The 21,668-nt window shown below is 39.8% G+C and overlaps 1 protein-coding gene and 1 long non-coding RNA gene across 3 annotated transcripts; both read left to right on the top strand.

The window, feature by feature from the left end:
- Positions 1-367: 367 nt before the first annotated feature.
- Positions 368-15,175, top strand: LOC108166343 (exonuclease DPD1, chloroplastic/mitochondrial-like). 2 transcript variants are annotated; one of them, XM_017305115.1, is made up of 3 exons: positions 369-1,036; positions 2,753-3,228; positions 14,588-15,175. In XM_017305115.1, the coding sequence occupies exons 1-3, from the start codon at positions 988-990 to the stop codon at positions 14,654-14,656; spliced, it is 594 nt and encodes a 197-aa protein (XP_017160604.1). In that variant the 5' UTR covers positions 369-987; the 3' UTR covers positions 14,657-15,175. The 2 variants fall into 2 exon arrangements, with proteins under 2 accessions (XP_017160605.1, XP_017160604.1); XM_017305116.1 differs by lacking the exon at positions 14,588-15,175 and having other exon boundaries at positions 368-1,036; positions 2,753-3,708.
- On the top strand, positions 8,029-14,196 carry LOC103465970 (uncharacterized). Its single transcript, XR_533893.2, has 3 exons — positions 8,029-8,556; positions 8,687-8,735; positions 14,112-14,196. It is a non-coding gene; the product is annotated as an uncharacterized LOC103465970 (long non-coding RNA).
- Positions 15,176-21,668: the final 6,493 nt, after the last annotated feature.

Below are 21,668 nucleotides of genomic sequence, written 5' to 3' on the forward strand. Positions count from 1 at the left end.
ATGTGTTTCTCTTCAATTAAAATGAAAGTGAAACTGATTTGTTTCCTAATGAGCTACTATAAATGAAGCTCCTCGCTCCGGCCGGCTTCACAACTCCCACTGCTCAGCTGACGAAGAACCAGACATACCTTGAAGGTGAGTTTTATTTCCTCATGTTCTCATTACTGGAGATTCAGCTGATAAAGTTAACCGATTTCACTTTTTTTCAACCTGTTTTTAATGCACACCGAACAAAAATATAAACGCCCCATGTCAAATGTAAGTGTTTTTTGAACGTTTGGGCAATATATAGAGAAACAAAAATGTATATTCAGTAATTACTGATCTTCATATCGGCAGTGATAACATCGTGGCTTGGCCATTTGTAGCTGACTTACAGTCCTTTGAACATGATAGGGGTCTGTGGCTATTGGTCATCAGCTGAGGCCGATCCCGCAGATGGACGAGCCGGATGTGACGACCTCGTTGCAGACGAGGATGAGGTCGATTTGCAGAAGTGCCAGTCTGTTGGAAATTAAGTCTTAAACGGCTCGTGGTCCGATGATGGACATAGAGCAGTAGGTGCACGGCTACAAATGTAGTCTCTACAAAGAGTAACCTGAACATCATTAAAGATGCATCCAACATGCCCGCATAACTTGTGACATCTGAGGTTTTATGACTTGTGACAAAATTTGACATTTTGGGGCCTTTTATTGTCCAGTTTAAGGATTGTCCGGTTGTTGCTCATTTTGTCTGATGTCACTGGACATGCTCCACCCTGCACTGAGTAAAGAAACAACTCACTGAATAATGCTGACTGACAGCAAGTTGGATTCAAAATTATACACAAATCAAGAGAAATATTACTTTTGTACAATAAAATGTCAGCAAACGCTCATTTACAGTTGTTAACTCCAGATGGCAGCAATATTTGGCATGCGGTGTTTATATTTTTGTTCAGCGTAGCTGTTTCTTTAAATGAAGCTTTGATTGATTTTATTCCAGATGGTTGACAAAATCATCATTTTCTTTGACCTGGAGACCACTGGATTAGGTAATCTAACCCACACACCCGGTTTATACACAACACCCATCATAAAGCAGAATCTTTAGTACTAATTCATATATGTTTTCATAAATTGCTTTATTTTATTATTATTTTTAAATTGTTTCTGTTTTTGTGTTTCTTTTGTTTGGTGTGAATAAAAAAAACATCAAAACTAATTTTTAAAGAAAAATGTATAATATGATGATGTGCTTATTTTAAACAGTAGACAATTTCTGCTTTTGTTAAACTGTTATTATGTTTCTAATGATGTCTAATTCAGCTTCTGAACTGCAAGTGGAATAGATTAGTACTAGTAGTTGAATAGAGTAGTTGTAAATAATATTAGTAAGCAGTTGAACTCGAACTATACACTGGATTTTTGCTTATTAAACTAAACAGTTTAACTGGCACAAATGCTAACAGGTACAGTATAAGTTAAAATAAAAACAGACAAAGTTACATTTATGGATACATCTTTTCATATGCTGTTTTTTTAATCTGTAATATGTTGAGCAGAAATATTTTTATTATTTTTGCTTCATAGATTAAAGCAAAATATCTGAATGAACGCTACAAATTTAGTGGCCGTTTTTAATTTATTATTTAGAAAAAAAAATTCAGGTCTGGTCTTTGTAGAGTGTTACTAACTGATATTTGTTGGGTTTTCACACTGGTTCTGCAATTCCATATTACGGCACTACGAATCATTTTAGCGGGTTTCAAGATGTCATTTTAAAACGTTTCTTTGCTAACTGATTTATTACGGTGCATTCCTTCATATTTGTTTATTTGAAGACAAAGTATAAAGACTTCCTCTTAGCTCAGGTGGGAAGAAGCTTAGGCCTCTTTATTGTGCTCCAGTGAGGTGAAGATCAGGGAACATCTTGGTTCCTGTTTCACTCCCACTCGGACCTCGGTCTCTACCAAAAAGAGGAATGGAGAAATTAAGTTTGGTTTATTAGTCAGAGCAGGGTGGAGCGGCAACTTTACAAAGTTCTCAAACCAACTTATTCAAATATATATTTCCTGATTCAGGTGAAACGCATGATGAGTGAAGATGGTGATGTCAGTAAAAACAGGAGCAAGCTAATAAAAGGAAAAAATAAAGAGGAAAATAACAATAAACCAAGAAAGGATAACACTAATCAAAGGAAACTAAATGGAAATACACAAAGGATAAAATGCTAGAATAATAAGGAACTGAAGGAAATACAGAGGAAAAAACTGGTACGTTAAGACTTTTCGAGCAATAATAAATACAGGGACTGTATGGCAAGAACAAACAGACCCTGTTTTCAGGTAAGAGATGAGATAAAACTGTTGAAGTGCTATGGGTTTGTTGAGACCACATCTAATACTAAGAAGAAAATTTACAGACCGTAAGTCATAAGAGACTTATCACTTATTTACGTTTTATTTTATATATTTATTTCTTCAGTATTATTTTACATGTCGGTGTTAATGTCATGATGCTGTTCAGTGACTCCATGACACTTTCAGTTTGACTCATCAGGACTGGATTACGAACCAGCTTTGTTCTTTGTAACTTTTCTACAGTAAATCTATTCACCTGTAAATGTCCAGTCTATTTAAAGATATCATCCATGTTTCTGTCCCATATTTGTATGTCATTAAAAGGGGCTGGAGCGTTCTATAAAATGGAACATTTTTGCTGTCGTCATTAGAGAATTTTGACCTACTTTTATTTTTGTCTTCGTTCAGATACTTCACAGTGTGACATCATCCAACTGGCCGCTGTCTGTGAGGAGAGAGTCTTCAATAAATACACTGTCCCTCAGCAAAACATTGATGAGGGCGCCACAGAGGTCACAGGCTTCACAGTGCAATCTGGTCACCTGGTCCTCTACGTGTCTCCCGTGGAAACCGTCCCAATCGATGACCTTCTGACCTCCTTCATCGACTTCCTGCGCTCCTTCCAACGCCCCGTATTGCTGGCGGCCCACAATGCGAAGCGTTTTGATATGCCTGTGCTCACCAGAGTGATGAAGAAGTATGACCTGTACCCTCAGTTCCAGCAGGTGGTGTCGGGCTTCCTGGACACCTTATTGCTTAGCAAGAGACTCTTCCCGCGCATTAAGGGCTATTCACAGGTGTCTTTAGTCAAGATCTTTCTACAAAAGTCCTACGATGCTCATAATGCAGAGGAGGACGCCAAGATGCTGCAGGAGCTGTATAAGGTGTGGAGACCTGACCAGTTTGCGGTTTTAGCAAGTACTTCTGAAGTAAATTAAGAGTATTTTTACTAAAGGAAAAAGTCTAATAATGTACCCTGAAAACGAACCGATGTATCCACAGAAACAAAGTTCTGAGTGAGGATAAATGTGGTTTCTTTTTTTTGTCATCATGCACCTCTAAATCAATGGAAATATTTATACATAATGAAGTAAGATGGTGGTTATATTTCTAGTAATCAGATAATTGGAAAACCTTTTAGATCCACTTATTTTATTTAGTCCTGTAGCTGTGCACTTTGTTTCTGTGAGAAGTATGGCTCAATTTAATTGTCAAACCATTAAAACTAAATTTTCTATACATTCCTAAAAACCTCTTATTTACACCAAATCATAGAAACCACATAGGGATTTTAAGTATGTACAGAAAATGTGTCTTCTGCTTGACTTGTAAAGGAAAATAAAAATATTCTATTGAGTGTTTCAGTGGCTGTGCGTTGTCTACACTTGAAGGAGCAGGACCACACTTCAGATTTCACTGTTCTTTTTTGTTTGACCAGTAGCACAGGTACAGCAGATGACACAGGCATAACACGTTATGTAGGTGAAAAATCTGATTGAACAATACATTTATTTTTTCCACCCAAAATTAAAAATGTCCGGAGAGTGCATTTAATAGTCTATATTAGCGGTTCTCAACGTGGGCGGTACCGCCCCCCGGGGGTCATTCAGAGTACGGCAGGGGGCGCTGGCGGAAATTTTTACAAAAAGGGGGCGCTGGGATTCCTTTGGGGGGCGTTTGGTCGAAGGTAAACTTTACACCTTAAATGCACAGCATTGCCAGTTTAGACTTTGAGCAACTTGGTAAAACTGTATTGTGTAACATTAAATCATGCTTGGCTGCAACGGTATAAATGGCAGCTCTTCTTCTATTCAGTGTTTGTTAGCTTCTGTTAGCTTTTGGCGCAGCTCCGTTCTGAAGCTGCTACTAGCTTCACCATGTCAGTTCAGCATTACACCGGCTGATGACGTTGCTGTGATTCACTTTGTCTGGTATTTTTGTAAGTTTTGGCAGTTCTGTGTTAATCATGTTAAGCAGCAACTTATATTAAAAAGTGTTTTATTTCCGTTTGAAAGCTGCACGCTTCCATGGAAGGACAACAGAAAATTGCTCTTATAAACATCCATCCATCCATTTTCTTCCGCTTATCCGGGGTCGGGTCACGGGGGCAGCAGCTTCAGAAGGGAGGCCCAGACTTCCCTCTCCCCAGCCACTTCTTCCAGCTCCTCCGGAGGAATCCCAAGGCGTTCCCAGGCCAGCCGAGAGACATAATCCCTCCAGCGTGTCCTGGGTCTTCCCCGAGGCCTCCTCCCGGTGGGACGTGCCCGGAACACCTCACTAGGGAGGCGTCCAGGAGGTATCCTGACCAGATGCCCGAGCCACCTCAACTGGCTCCTCTCGACGTGGCGGAGCAGCGGCTCCACTCTGAGTCCCTCCCAGAAGCCCGAGCTTCTCACCCTATCTCTAAGGGAGAGCCCAGCCACCCTGCGGAGGAAACCCATTTCTGCCGTTTGTACCCGTGATCTCGTTCTTTCGGTCATGACCCAAAGCTCATGACCATAGATGAGGGTGGGAACGTAGATCGACCGGTAAATCGAGAGCTTCGCTTTTTGGCTCAACTCTCTCTTCACCACGACGGACCGGTACAACGCCCGCTTCACGGCAGACGCTGCCCCAATCCGCCTGTCGATCTCCCGCTCCCTTCTTCCCTCATTCGTGAAGAAGATCCCCAGATACTTAAACTCCTCCACTTGAGGCAGGACGACCCCCCTGACCTGGAGAAGGCACTCTACCCTTTTCCGGCTCAAGACCATGGCCATGGATTTGGAGGCACTGAGCCTCTTATAAACATGTAATTACTAAAATCACGATATCCTCACTTTGTATCCCTCTGAAAAATGAACCTATTTAAATAAAGAAATCCCTCCATGGGTGATACCACCATAGATTAATATATGAGTAGATCCCGCATTGGCTGCTCCGGCGCAGGAAATACGGCGGCCATCTTGGAGCGGTATACCCTCCTACTTTGCTCAATCAAAACAGCAGAAGATGCCTCAGCACTGAGGGATATTGTTGTTCTGACTATTGATGTGAGGGCTCCACAAACAACATTTCACAAGTAAGATGGAAATATTATTGTGTATATATTGTGATTAGAATATTACCTTACTGTATTTATGTCCACCGACGAGATACCAGCTAATATTAGCTACAGTGCTTGGTGTAATACGGATTCAGCCCCGCTATCTCTAACTGAGATTCCGTAAATCTAAAAAAAAAATAAATTATTCTCTAACTTAAATTAGATTAGCATCACAAGAGCCTATATTAGAAATGAAACAATATAACACATATTCTAAAAAATATATTATGTGTTATAACATTCCCCAGCAAAGTTTACACAGGTGGTAAAGACTATTATTTATATGTAATTCTTTCACTAAGATAAATCCCAAATCTTCCGTTTTTGTTTTGAAAGTTTACTAAAGACACGATGTGAGGAAGAAGAGGGAGATATCTATAAAGATTGACGGATTCACTGCAGCACGGATGAATCTCGCATCGGATTTTGGACTCAATCTCAGCTGCTGAATCTCTCTGAAGCTAGAACTCGTTGGCTGAAAAAAAAATAGAGTCCATATATAAATAGCTTCTTTGTGTGCTTTGGAGTTTCTGTGCTGATTAATTTTTTTGCAAAGCGATAAAAGCTGGGTAGCTCTTGAATTGCTACAAAATAAAGCTGTATTTCCCTCAACCCACTTGTTGCAATGTTGACACCATGAGATGCCATGAGAACTAAATTCTGAACATCATGGCATGGAGTCATCCCAGTTTTCCATGTCTGGCATATAACCATTCATTTTAGCTTTTAAACTGGCTATATTGATCCTGTGTCCAGACAGAGGGATCATCAGTAGCCTAGCATCATGACCTGTTTGTTCTGAAGATCCTGCAACTTCCACTTCTCTTCCTAACTTGGCGCCTCCTCACCCTGACTCTCATACTGATAGGAGGAACCACAGAGCTCCGTTAAGTTAAAGCTCATCTTCTGAAGTTGGGATATTTTTCCTCCAACAGGTTCCAGAGGAATCACCTMAAACCAGATGTTGGACTGGATTTTATTTCACTGTTATTTGTGAATGTTAGCTTCTCATTTTCAACAGTGGAGCTATAAAGGTTGAAAAAGGTTATTATTTTTGGAGAAAGTCTCATCACTATCAATGTTTCCACTAAATAAGAGGCCAAAAAATTTTTTTGATAAAGGAAAAACTTCTCAGACTCTGAGCCCGACAGCACCAAGCTATTTTTTTATTAGACGATTAATTTAATTTCACATAATTATCGCGGTAGAAGCCATTTGTTTGTTAAATACTTAATTAAACATATTTACCGTGTTTGATGTTTGTTGTAAATTACTTACTCACAAAGAACGAGGTAATTAGTCCAAGTTTGTCGTTTATTGRACGTTCAGAAACTACAGCGGCTGTGATGAACCAAGACAAAGGTAAAATAACCTGAACAGGTGATTGACTCTAAACCACTCGCACCTTTATAGGTGCGTTCACACCCTTACTCCTCTCTTTGTCACGCACACCCGTTGCCATGGTAACCTCCTGCGCTCCACATGCCAACTTTAAAAACAGCATTCAGTCCGTTACGATATTAGGTTTGCAGGCTTGATATTTCTTTTGCGATTATTAATAAGCTCCCTGAACACAGCAGTGGTTGATTAGTTAATTTTAAACTCCTGCTCTGCTATTTTGGTAATGGAACCGAAACGCACAGAATTTCGCAACACCTTGTTGAAACAATAAATACTGAGATTATTATTTCTGTTGGGTCATTAATTTGAACACGTTTTGTTGATTTTATTGTTGTTGTTCTTTAATAAAGTTACGAAGTTATTCATCATCAGAAAGTTATAGAAACTTTGGCCTTGACTGCCACTCTGAGTGCTCAGTTAGGGCTTCAGGACTGGCCCCTCTGGTGGTGATGTCTGCGATATTCCACCACCAGTCATTGACATCAATACTGCTCTGGATTTCACCATCACTATTTGGGAAGAATATGTAATTCCAATCCAGCCAGAAGCTCTCATTTTTCAACTTCTACTTAGCAGTGTTGGCCTATTGCTTTGGCAGTTCTCTTCAGGTGAGCGGACCAGGGATCTGGTTTATAACTTCTTCTCTGAGCAGGTCCAGACCTGCTCAGAGAACATCTTCTTCTTTGAAACGTTCAGTGTAATTATGACAAGGAGCGTCACATACGATGGTGTAACCATGATTGTTAAACATGGCAAAACATTATTTTTTTGCCAACAAGCCACACCTGGTTCTGTCTGTTTCTGTTTGTTTTTTTTTCTTTAAAAAAATAAATCATTCATAAGACAAACTTGCCAGGATTCAATAAAAGTATTTTAAAAATCCGTACTTTTGAATGTACTTACTGAACTACATTAAATATTATAATTTAAGCCATCCGGTTTGTTCTCCAATATTGAAAAAATTAAAACAAGTTGTTTGAAATCAACGAGAAAAGTCTTTCTTCAAAAATAGAAGACAAGCAATTAGATCTCTTTAACGCTACAAAGTGTCAAAGTAAATATTTTCTCTGACGCAGCTAAGATGTGCTGCTCACAATACAACCCATTTAAACATGTCAGCTTTGGCGCCCTCTGCCGGACGCCACATGGAAATAACATTAAACCAAAAACCTTCAGCTGAACTCCTAAATTCAACTAACTAGAACTTGTTAGCAATATAAAGTAGCTAACAGCTTAATAATTACAATAATATTAACCAAAAAATAATACGACCTCCAATATAGAAACATATAATTTATTTATAGTTTAATATTTTTTCATTATAGCTTTTGTTGTTTAATCTACCGAATCTGCGTCGCGTGTGCTTCAAACAACAACTAATTTTCCGGACTCGCTCGTGGCGGCAGCCGAAATGAAAGTGAGCGAAGAGCATCGAAACTTCCCGTTTCACACAAAGTCAGCTGTGTTTTGCTGTTCCGCATCTACGACCTGTTATGACAGGTAAGCAGACCCGTGGAACCGAGTCAGAATTGGTGGCTGACGGACTTTTTCATGACGAAGGCGGGGAGGAAGAAACGATGCAGACTTGATGTGTTTCTCTTTGAACTAAAATGAAAGTGGAGCTCAGGTTTGTTTCCAAATGAGCTACTATAAATGAAGCTCCTCGCTCCGGCCGGCTTCACAACTCCCACTGCTCAGCTGACGAAGAACCAGACATACCTGGAAGGTGAGTTTTATTTCCTCATGTTCTCATTACTGGAGATTCAGCTGATAAAGTTCACCGATTTCACTTTTTTTTCAACCTGTTTTTAATGCAGCTGTTTCTTTAAATGACGCTTTAACTAATTTTATTCTAGATGGCTGACAAAATCATCGTTTTCATTGACCTGGAGGCCACTGGATTAGGTAATAGTTTTAAATACCTATAACACATCACAAATCAGTTTTTCAGTACAAATTAATATATGTTATTTATTTTTTGATCACCATTAAATTATATGCTTTTTTGCTTTTGGTTTGGTGTGAATAAGAAAATTATAGTAAAACTATTTTTTGAAGAAAAATGTATTATGCAGTAATACGATGTGCTTATGTGATACATACACTAGATTTATGTGAATTTAACTAAATTGAAGTATATTGATACAAAGTTATTTCCTTGTTGGTATAAATGGGAATAAAAACACAATATTTTATATGTTGTTGTTTTTTTATCTCCTGTATATTGAGTATAAATATGCTTTTACCATTAGTGTTTTTGTTGCTTAGTGAATTCTGAGGCCGAGGCCTCTTTATTGTGTTCCAGCGAGGTTGTATAAAAATGCCGATCGCTTTACGAGTCCAGCATGAGCCGTGCAAGTCAGGTGGAATCTCTGATAAGGTGAAGATCAGGGAACATCTACGTTTCTGTTTCCCTCCCACTCGGACTGGAATGTAGAAATTAAGTTTGGTTTATTAGTCAGAGCAGGGTGGAGTGACAACATGACTCTACAAAGAGCAACCTGAACATCATCAAAGATGCCACTTAACCTCTCAGTTTGGCACATAAAGGTTGAGTAATGAGAAAATAATCCACATTAGACAAAGAATAATCGCTTGTTCTTTGAGTCCCGTGAACCTGGGACTCATATGGCGACCAGGCAAATCTTCACAGACAGTTCACAAACCAAAACCTCCTTTATACAGATCCTGTTCAATACAGCATAGAGAGACTTTGTCCTCATACAGTGACTCACCCTTATGCCACATAGTGGTGACTCACACTGCACATACACAAGTACTTTGGGAAGTGAACAACATATGCTAAACATAAACAAAGTGACCAGTTTTGCATACAGAGTTTAAAGGGCGTCCTAAAAAGTCTGATTATCTAGAATATTCCACCTCAAACGGACTAGTCGTAAATCACTCTAATTCAGTTGGAGTCACCAGATTCACGTGTATATTTTATTTTTGATATAATGACAGACACTGAGAGAGAAATTTAGCCCTTAAGCAACACCAAGGCTGAAACCAGAAGCAGATTTTGCTTTTGTGTGTGCTGGCAGGGGAAGATGACGCTGTGTGTCAAAACCATCCCGACATTTTGGCAGGACATGAAATTTTAGATGTCACCTTTCCAGAATTTTCCCCAGCTAATTAAGGAACGCAGAGGAAACCACAACGACCACTCTCAGCAGCAGACAAATCTCTCATCTAGTGTAATACTATCCCTCACCCTGATTCTGTCACTACCCGGAGTACCGTAGGGCAACAAAATGTCAAATATGCATCAAAGTGAAGTGCAAAAGGTCATCTCTTTGTTTTGGTGCATTTGTTTGACATTCCTCAGAGTCCATCTTTGCCACTTTCCCATTGCCTTCGTCACTCACGGTCCTCGTCACATGACCTGAATCAGCACAGCAGTCGTGCAACACCAGACCACAACTCTTATACGGCATCCTGTCTGATCACATCGGGAACCACGAGTGTTCAGTTTGGTTTGGCAGACACCCAGGCATAATCATCAGAGATTAGCGCTTCTTATTGTTCGAGTTAAAATGAAACTATATATAAAATTTAAAAAATGGAGTCCAGAATCAATAATTATTTTTTATATCTTCACATCATTTCTCCTGAGAACCACAGTGCAATAAAATTCAATGCTGTTTACACAGTATCAGTGAGTGTGATATCACTCACTGATAGCGTGTGAAATCGCACCGTCACTGATGGAATATGTAGTTGTTCCACATTTTATATGGAGGACCAATCTGGCCATAAATATGATTAGATACAGGTGAATAAATAACTTGGTAAATGAACTGCCCACCAAATAAATAGTTTAACAAATGAATTAAGGATTAAGAAATTTACTACACAAAAAGAATATATATATATATATATATATATATAATCAGTTAAAGTAATTTAAGTGATCTATATGGTTATGTGTATCTGTTTATATAATCTATGGGATGAAGCTGTATTTGTTGCAGCCCGAGTTCAGGAGTCTTGACAGCTGAAGGGAAGAAACTATTCCTCAGCCTGATGGTTTTGTTCTGGATGTTCCTCAGCCTCCTGCCTGAGGGGTGCGGCTGGAACAGTCTGTGTGCAGGATGGGTGGAGTCCTTTATGATGAGGTGCGCCCTCCTCCTGCATCGTGCTGTGTAGAAGTCCAAGATGGAGGGAAGGGTGCTCCCCACAGTCCTCTGTGCAGCCTTGACCACCCTCTGCAGAGCCGTCCTCTCAGCAGCAGTGCAGCTGCTGTGCCACACAGTGATGCAGGTGCAGAGAACGCTCTCCATCACATAGCGACAGAAGCTCCTCAGGACTGAGCTCCCAAGTCCAGCTCTCTGCAGCTTCCTGAGCAAGTAGAGATGCTGGTGGGCCTTCCTTACCAGACAGGAGGTGTTGGTACTCCAGGTGAGGTCACTGGATATATGCACACCCAGTACCAGTAGCTGGAGACCACCTCCACAGCTGCTCCTCCTATATACAGGGGCTGAAGAGGATCCTTGTCTCTTCTGAAATCCACCACCATCTCTTTGGTCTTTTTCACGTTGACGCAGAGTTTATTTTCTCTGCACCATGGCACCAGGTTTTCCACCTCCTCTCTATATATGGACTCATCCCTGTTTGTGATGCGTCCCACTACTGCTGTGTTGTCGGCAAACTTCACTATATGACAGCTGGGGTGTCTTGCCGAGCAGTTATATGTCAGCAGAGTGAAGAGGAGGGGGCCCTGTGGCGAGCCAGCTGAGGGTGACGGAGGAGGAGACGTTGTGGATCCTGACAGTCTGAGGTCTGTTGGTCAGGAATTCCAGAATCCAGTTGCCCAGTGTGGAACTCAGTCCAAGAGAGGAGAGCTTCTGCACCAGGGTCTGTGGGATAATGGTTTTGAAGGCTGTGGAGAAATCCAGAAARAGCAGACAGATGTAAGAGTTCTTGGTCTCTAGGTGGGTTAGGACTATGTGGATCACCAATGAAATGACATCAGCAGTGGAGCAGTTTTTCCTGTAGGGGTAAAGATGGGGGTCCACAGTGACGTCGATGGAGTCCTTGATGTGGTTCATGACCAACCTCTCAAAGCACTTCATGACTATCAATGTTAAGGCTGTAGGTCAGTAATCATTCAGGCCTGTCACTGTGGAGCACTTGGGGACAGGGATAATAGTGGCAGTCTTTAAGCAGGTGGGCACAGATGACACTGACAGTGAGGTGCTGAAGATGTCCATCAACACCTCAGACAGCTGATGTACACAGTCCCTCAGTACCTGGCCTGGGATGTTGTCAGGGCCTGCAGCCTTACGAGGGTTGATTTCCTGGAGGGCCTTCTTCACATTTGTTGTGGTTACACAGAGACGCCTGTCACCAGGTGGTGGTATTAGTCTGGTGCTGAGGGAGATGTTAGGACTTAAGTGCATCTGGCAGTGAGGGGGCCCTTTGACATTGTGCACCCCTGATGTTGTAGTTAGCGATGCACTTGATACCCTTCCACATGCACCGGGGATCGCTTGTGGTAAAGTGACCTTGAATATTCCAGGCGTATGCGGCTTTGACCCCCACAATGCCTGCAGCCAGTTCTTTCCTCGCTTCTTGGAGTGCTGATGCATCGCCTGTCCTGAACGCAGCGTCCCTAGCTTTCAGCAGAGCTCTCAACTCAGCATTCAGCCAGGGTTTCTGGTTTGGGTAACAGGTTACTGTCCTGGTGGTGGTGACATCATCAGCACACTTGGAGATGAAGCCAAGAACAGAGGAAGATGTATTCCTCCAGGTCCACCTCTCCCTCATAGGTAGCTGCCTCTCTGAAGACTTGCCAGTCAGTCTGTGCACTGAAAACAGTCCTGGAGCACAGGAGCTGCATCTCTGGGCCACACAGTGACTGTCTTCTTTGTTGGCCTTATCCGTTTCATCAGCGGACAATATGCTGGCGTGAGCAGGATGGAGATGTGGTTGGAGAGGCCAAGATGGGGGCGAGGAAGAGCTCTGTACGCACTGTGAATGTTGGTGTACACACTGTCCAGAGTGTTGTCTCTGTGTGTGGGAAAGGTGACGTGCTGGTAAAAATTGGGCAGAGTGTCTGTCAGTTCCATGTGGTTAAACCACGTAAAAGGCCTCCAGGTGTTTCATCAGCAGTGAGCTAATGGTGTCATACAGCTCCTTCGATGCTTCGTTGCCGTTACTGTTAGCACCCGGAGGGATGTAAACAATGGTGATGAACTACGGAGTCCCTAAAGGGACGTAGAAGGAAAAAAAACTTTCTGTTGCGAACCATAAAGTACTTTGGCGGGATACTATTTGATGGGTACAAGACACTATTCTTGTCCATACCAAATATTATGTGATGTGCATCAGAAAATACCTGCTGCACATGAGGGGTTTTTTTTCTTTCAATGTCCCTTGAAAGCCCATTTCTGAAACATTTTATTTTGAAGGGAAGCACATTATCATGAATTCTCAAACTTAGATCTCCAGCAAACTGGAATATTCTATTAAATAGTCAACATGATACAGTAAATAATACCAGTTTACTTTGCTATCTACAACAAATACCAGAACGATCCTAAATTTCATACCAGTAACGTGATAGAAGTTAGCATGTTGCTAAGGGGTACTTGTCAAAACCATGCAGGCATAATAAAGGGTACTTATTTCTATGGTCTAGGTCTTGGCCAATAGGAGAAAAGCCCCCAAAGATCGTTCTCCATCTTTCCCACCCCGTCTTTACAGTTATATTAGGAAAGAAAACGCCTGTAAAAAAATGATAAAAATATCATCAATCTGTAGATATATTTAAAAAGAAAATATTTTTCTTTAAAAATATATTTGTGAGGAGTGGAATGAAAAAAGTGGGAAAATAATACATTAATAAATTCACATCTGTCAAAATAACCAAAAAAATAGAAACATTAAAACATAGAATCATAATAGGAACATATAAATATTGAAATTGAAATTTGTGTGATTTATTCATTAACTTTAAATAAATCCTTGGTTTGAATTGTTATGAAGTTATGTATTCTGATTTCTGACAGGATTGGTCATCCATACAATCCATGATTTTATTGCTTCTATGTGAATAACCAAGTCAGAAATGTGAAGTAGAATTTATTTTATTTTATTTTTTACCATGAAAACTATGAACAGTGTTTTCTTTTGTATTCAGATGATAAAGTTTTCCCCGTACACTGTGGACTCATCAGGCCAGCACATCTAAGATAAAACATTGCTATTTTATTTAGGGATAACAAGGAGTACAAGTGTTTGCTTTAACCTACTTTTATTTTTGTCTTCGTTCAGATACTTCACAGTGTGACATCATCCAACTGGCCGCTGTCTGTGAGGAGAGAGTCTTCAATAAATACACTGTCCCTCAGCAAAACATKRMYGAKRGCGCCAMASAGGTCACAGGCTTCACAGTRCARTCWGGYCRYCTGKTYCKCTRCGKGTCTCCCGTGGAAACCGTCCCAATCGATGACCTTCTGACCTCCTTCATCGACTTTCTGCGCTCCTTCCAACGCCCCGTATTGCTGGCGGCCCACAGTGTGATGCGTTTTGATGCGCCCGTGCTCACCAGAGTGATGAAGAAGTATGACCTGTACCCTCAGTTCCAGCAGGTGGTGTCGGGCTTCCTGGACACCTTCTTGCTTAGCAAGAGACTCTTCCCGCGCATTAAGGGCTATTCACAGGTGTCTTTAGTCWRGAKSTTTCTRSRAAAGWCCTAYGATGCTCATAATGCAGAGGAGGACGCCAAGATGCTGCAGGAGCTGTATAAGGTGTGGAGACCTGATATGTCCAAGGTCGTTATACGTACTTTTAAAGTAGATGAAAAGTACCCTTACTAAAGGAAAAAGTCTAATAATGTACCCCGTTTCTGTTGTTATATCAACAGAAACAAACCGTTCTGAGTGAGGTTAAATGTAGTTTCTTTTTTTTGTCCTCATGCACCTCTAAATCAATGGAGATATTTATACACAATGAAATGACATGACGGTTAAATAATTTTTTTTGTAATCAGAGAATAGAAAAGAATGAGACCTGTTTAATTTATTTAGTCCTGTAGCTGTGCACTTTGTTGTTTCTGTGAGAAGTATGACTTAGTTTATTTGTATGAACCATTAAAACTTAACTTTCTGTACATTCCTAAAACCTCTTATTTCCACCAAATCATAGAAATCATACAGGGATTTTACACAGAAATGTGTCTTCTGGTTGTCTTGTAAAAGAAAAAGAAAATATTTTATATGCTTCGTATATCTCTTATGCACCATAGTGTAAAAATACATATACATGGTCTTACATACTGTACGTATCATGGATTTTGGGATTTTCTTTTTGATTAAATGTTGACATGAAAACTATTATTTCGGATTTGAGGTTTTCTGTGGCCGCCGTCTGTTTGATTAGCTCATTTTCCAGTTGTTTCGTCTCAGGGGTGTCAAACTCCAGTCCTCGAGGGCCGGTGTCCTGCAACTTTTAGAAGTGCCTCTGCTGCACCACACCTGAATAGAATAATTAGGTCATTAGCAAGGCTCTAGAGAACTGAGGAGGTAATTAAGCCATTTGATTCAGGTGTTTTGTACCTGTGGCACATCTAAAAACTGCAGGACAGCGGCCCTTCAGGACTGGAGTTTGACACCCCCTGGTCTAGGTGGCAGCATTGTACTTCTAAAAGAAGACTTGAGCAAAACTTGATTTTTGATTTTAAATACAAGTGTGTTAGAGACTATACCCATACAGCAGATCTCAAAAGTGTACACACGTCAGTTAAAATTCCTCTTTTTGTTATGTAATTGTCATTTTCATTTTAAGCTTCTCATAGTGCTGAAGAGAATTAACCCTCCGTCTAGATGACGAAGTGGGTCTACAGATTAAAATAGATATTTTTTGGTTATCAGTCATATCAAATGTTAGAAAATACATGGGTAATACTGTATGTTTTAAAATGATCAGCAGCATTAATGTAATATTACTTTTTTTGACTGATCCGCTAAAAATGTCTGCTCTATTATCCATTTCATTAATTTCACACATAAATACGGCACGTCATTTAGAAAATGTGCCGTGATTGAAGGATTTACGATTATCAATTTGTGCAAACAGTGTCTAGTGGCAACAATAGCACACTGCGCGGTATAGTCCAGCTGAGAAATCGAGGGGGGGGGGGGGGGGACTCTGAATTTATGACAGACACCTGTTTTAAACAAAAGTGGCTGCAATGTTTTGGGGAGAAAAATTAACAACGGAGGGGAAAAGAATCCTCGGCGGGTTTTTTTCTGCCGCACCGTCTGTAGCTCCCTGTTGACGAGTCCACTACTCTCATTCAAATAAAAAGAAAGAAAGAAAAAAGAGCAGAGGAGGGAGGGCTCGCTACAGTGTGGGTGGAGCCAATCCTAGTTGACGTTGTGTGAGAACCAGCCTTATATTATGTCTTTGGTGAGAACTATGGCAAAGTTGGCAAAAACATTTTATGTGCTTTTAAAAATGAAACCCTGACATTGACATTTAATTGACATTAAATGTCAATTTCTGACATTTAATGTCAGAAATTGGATGAAATGAAACTCGTTGCATTTAAAATATATTTACTAAATATTAGTACATGGATGAACTTTGTTGAACCAATGGCGCTGCCGTGCACTTCCGGTTTTACTTTATTTGCTCAAGCAGCTAGCATATTAGCTATGGATTTTTTTTCTTTTTCTTTTTTTTACCCGTTTGCAGCATTATCAGCAGAAAGTAAGTCAACAATGTGAATGAATATGATTGTTCAGACCTTCGAAACCAAAGCACAGTTGAACAGACACAAAAAATTAAACACATTACCGTCACAGCTGCGTGCCCTCTAATGACCCGATTCAATTATTGTGGAGAGAGCCATATTGGTGAGAAAATCGCTATCTTAAAACATTTCTTGAAATGAGGCAAATTTCTTCTTGTTCTAAATCTTTATTGAAGTTAAAAATAAAAGAAGGTACACATTGTACAACAGCTGAAAAGCTGCAGAATTTAACTTACACAATAACATACGAAATTAAAATTATAGCGTTTAATATCTCAACAACGAAAGCTGCACAAAAGACAGTTTTAATGGCACAAAACCTGCACAAAGGGAGCACTAACGAAGTAGCCGACTTTGGTTTGTTTTGGAGCAAGAAGGGGGCTGCTGAACTCTGGATGACCTAAAAATAAATTTTAATATCTCAGAATCAGAAACCAAAGCTGCACAAACAAAAATTTTAAAGGCACAAGCACTAACCACTCAGACTATTTGCTGTTTTTTTTTTTTTTTAACGTGGATGGGGTGTCAGCTTCACTCAGCTTTTCAAACTTGCACAAACAGCTAAGTACAGAAAATATCAACTAGAAAAAAAATTCCCCACATAGTTTTTGTGCTCCCTCTAGAGCAGCGCCGTTATGTGTTGCATACAGTGCATACCCACGTTTTGCGCCACAGCAGACAAATTGTTTGCTCAAAATATTGATATCGCTGATACCAGCTTTCATTTTTACTCGGTATCGGATCGGAAAGAAAATCAGTGGTATCAAATATCACTATTATGAAGTGCAATATAGGACCATTTGACTATTAAATATCTTGTCTTTGTAGTGTATCCAATTGAATAGAGGTTGAAAAGTGTTTGCAGATCTTTGTATTCTGTTTTAACTTGTTTTGCACAATCTCCCAAATTCGTTGGAATTGGGTTTGTAGTTTGATCAGTTTTATATTCAAACAAATATTTGGAAAAATGTTTTCTTATAATGTGCAGTTTTTTATTTGTATGTGTCTTTAAATTTTGGTCTGTGTGATGACATATTTTTTAAGTATTAAATCAGATGTTGCTCAGTTAATATAATATTATTTACTAAACACATTTTTACTCTTACTTCCAGTATTTCTTATTTTTTTATTTTACTTGAGTGCAAATATGTTGAAGTATGGTTGCTCTTACTTGACTGTAATTTTTAGGTACTCTACCCACTTTTGCCAATATGTTGATGTAATTATCATTCTAATTATTCTTTCTAATAACAGGAAAATCAGGTAGGTCAAAAGCAGCATAATAAATTCCCAACAGTTTTTTTACATGAAGTCAATAAAACTGAATCACCAAAGAATGAGTTTAAAGGCGTACAGCTGCATGTGCAGGGAACTAGGATTTATTTATTTTTTTATTTATATTACACAAGATGCTAGTTTTAAACAGAATTTTTTAGTCTTCATATTTTACCTAAAAAGTGACAAATAATGTGATGTATATATGTAAACAGATAGGTTTTTTATGTTCATTTATATTGCACAGGATGAAATGTCCTGAAACAGTTTCGAAATTATTATTTTTGTATTCATATTTTTGCTTGAAATAAGTGACAAAGCATGGGTTAAATTGTGTTCGGGTTATTGAAGCTTTCTTATTCATTTCCTTTCACTTATGATGTACAGGATATGTGACATTGATATATGCTGAAAATGTTTTAACTTTTTTATCATTCTTATTTTCATTCATATTTTTACTTCTTTGAAATAAAAATACAAAGTATTTTACTGCAATAGACAAACGTAAAAAAAGCTTTTGATTTGTAATCTGCCGGAAGTTCAATAACAAGGGTTTTATTTTGAAAATCTTTCCGTTTCCGTGTGCAAAATTTAAAAGAAAGAAAAAAAAACCATGGACGGGGAAATGTAGCCTGACGCTGTTAGAACTGCTTTTCCCGAATACAGTAAGACTTTAATTCAACCATTTTTCAGCAGCTAAATCTCGGAGCAGCGGTTAAGTTTATATTTAGTAATGAATGTCTCTACTTTGGTCGCCGCGTGATGCAACCAGAAACTGACGAAGATGAAAACTTCAAGCAACATCCTTTAGTTTTCTTCGACCTGGAGACTACAGGCTTGGGTACGATGACTTATTATAATAACGGATTAAATGGTAAAGATTAAGTTGTTAGCACACAACCCGTAGCGGTAGAGTCACATAAAGTGCTACATAGAGACTAAGCTCAGACTTCCTGGTTCTTCTTTAATCGGTCAAAATGACCAAACAGATGAGAACATTTCAGTAAAAAGTGGCACTTCTCCGGGATAATTGGCAGCTTATAGCTTTATGAAGTATGAAACTAGCTGTGAATTTGTGTGAGTCTTTCAGTCGCCTGCAAGGTAATTCCTTTTGGATGTTTTTATTTATTTCCTTTATTTAACCAGGTAAACGCCATTGAGATAGAGATCTCATTTTCAAGTGGGATCTGGACGTGATAGGAAGAATAAATCTGGCCAAACATTGAAGCAGATGTCTGATTTTTAACTTTACTGCTGTCAGAATCGGCTTTATTCGCCAAGTTTGTGCACTCAAGAAAGGAACTTAACTTTATGAATTATCTACATTTAGCTTTGCTCAAATAAAGACAGTTAAAATAATATTTTAAAAAGACAGTGTAAAAAATAAGTTTTTATTTTTAGTAAGTATATATATATGCAGTGTTTTACAAAATATGAAGACAAGCTCCCTTGTAGCTTGAATTATCTAACACGTCTTGGAGGCCTAAAAAGCTCAGCTTCCTTTTAAATAGCTTTTTACATCTCTGGAGTTTTGCGTTTTAACCCTTGAACTACATTTTAACAGAAAAACACAAACCTGAAGAAGCAAAGCTAAGGAAATGACAAATAAAGCAAAGAAAAAGACGAGAGCAAAGCGTTATGAACAGAAATTAGTTGGAAGTAAGGGAAAGAAAACAAAGGGGGTGCCTGATCTATCCATCCATCCATCCATCCATCCATCCATCCATCCATCCATCCATCCATCCATCCATCCATCCATCCATCCATCCATCCATCCATTTTCTTTACACCCTTGTCCCTTAGTGAAGTCGGGAGGGTTGCTGGTGCCTCTCCAGCTAACGGGCGAGAGGCGGGGTCACCCTGGACAGGTCGCCAGTCTGTCGCAGGGTGCCTAATCTTAATTAATTTAATTGTATTTATCTTATCTGACCATTTATTTTTGTAGTGTACGGGCCACCAAAGGGCAAGAAGACCAAAGCACTTCCGGCCTTCAACCGTGAAAGGTTTCTCAGTCCCAGGGATAATTGGCGTCTTATAACTTTATGAAGTATGACCTTGTTGAGATAAGCCCCTTAGACTTGGGAGCCGCTAAGTATGTGCTGTAGTCTGTGTTTGAACTACACAACATGTATGAACTGTGTCACAGTAAGAACACAAAACACATCATCATCCTACTACCAGGGCTTTAGCCATTGTTTTTGTCATTTTCACCAGTATGAACATCCGATTGTTGATCATGTGACTCGTGTGATGCGAAAATTTTCGATATAACATTATTGTTTTGACATGGGCAAAAAAAAAACAACTTCATTCTTTTCAATGTTGCCATTTTTCCATTACGTATTTCCGTAATTTTAATTGCTGCAATTTTCTGGTTAATGGAATTACAGCTTTCTAATCCAGAGCAAATGATGCCATGCCCTGATCTCTGCATTGTTTCTAATGTCCAGGTCAACACTGCGAGATCATCCAACTGGCTGCAGTAAGCGCCGGCCACTCGCTCAACCTGTACGTCGTCCCCCGCTGTCGCATTGAGCGACGAGCAGCCAGAGTCACGGGCTTTAAGGTCCGCGGACAGAGACTCTACCTAGATCGTCGCCTCGTCTTCACCAACTCCCTCAGAGAGGTCGTGGTCTCCTTCATCGCTTTCCTTCAAATGCTCGGTCGACCCCTCGTCGTCGGCCACAACATCCGACACTTCGACTGCCCCCTGCTGGCTCGGGCTCTTGATGAGCTGGACCTGAGAGCGCAGTTCGAGGGTTCAGTTTCGGGTTGTGTGGACACCCTTCCGCTGGCTCGGGAGCTGCTGAGGGACCGTGGCCTGCAGAGCTTTGGCCAGGAAAACCTTGTCAGGGAGCTGCTGGGGATAAACTACAAGGCCCATGATGCTTTGGAGGACGTGAGAGCATTGAAGACTCTTTTTGGCTTCCTTCAGCCGACAGCAGAAGTTGTCCGCAGGCATATGTTTACTTTGTATACTATGGACAACAAACCAACTGTACCATGGAACAAAAAGTCAAAAAGGACGTCGCCCCCTGCTGGAGAATTTCAGACAGACGGGGAAAGTAAAGAAACGACATGATGGAGAAGCTGATACGTCAACATAGACATATAAAACTTAGACAAAACATAGGTGACCTGAAACGCCAACTGAAAGTGGGAAAGCTTTCATGAATAGTGTAATTGTTGAATAAATTCACTCACATTCGGTTGTTGTTGTTTTTTAAGTCTGACAGCTAAATAGGTCACACTTTGACGTTCAGTCAACAGCGTGTGCAGAAGCAGCTTTATCTACCTAATAGATGAAGCTTTACTGTTTTATTGCTTTGTGACAAGAAGTTTTTCTTAAACTTGAATAAAGAGAATTTCAAGCGGTAGTGTGGATTTATTTAACAGCAGATGCATTCAAACCTTTTAACAGGTATAGCTTTTTAATCTTAAAAGATGATGAGTTCAATCTATATTCGGGCTGCACGATATTAGACAATATTGTGATGACAATGACTTCATATGGTATCTTTACGGGAAAATACTAATGCGGGAGCAAGGTGGGAAAAGGGGGTAAAATACGGTAGTTTCCCAAACCAAAACGAGAGACTTGAAAGGAAGTTAAGTCTGTGTTGGTCACATCTCTAAATATTGAATAAATATTAAGATTCGACTCGTTTGATTCGGCACTTCGCTCTGCAGTGGAGGATGGTTGTTTACGGTTCAGACAATTTCAGGTAAGCTTTATGGCATTGAACTGGCGCGGTCTAATTTCCCAAAAATGGTTTAAAATAAATTCATTTTCTGTATTT

This window comes from Poecilia reticulata, linkage group LG6 (genome assembly GCF_000633615.1).
Source record: "Poecilia reticulata strain Guanapo linkage group LG6, Guppy_female_1.0+MT, whole genome shotgun sequence".
Taxonomy (NCBI): Eukaryota; Metazoa; Chordata; class Actinopteri; order Cyprinodontiformes; family Poeciliidae; genus Poecilia; species Poecilia reticulata.

Bases quoted from the DNA above. Each gene is read 5' to 3' on its own strand.
- LOC108166343 (XM_017305115.1), top strand. From the start codon at position 988: ATGGTTGACAAAATCATCATTTTCTTTGACCTGGAGACCACTGGATTA. The intron at 1,037-2,752 runs GTAATCTAACCC...GTCTTCGTTCAG, and splicing joins CCTGGAGACCACTGGATTAG to ATACTTCACAGTGTGACATC. The intron at 3,229-14,587 runs GTGTGGAGACCT...GAGCTGTATAAG, and splicing joins TGCTGCAGGAGCTGTATAAG to GTGTGGAGACCTGATATGTC.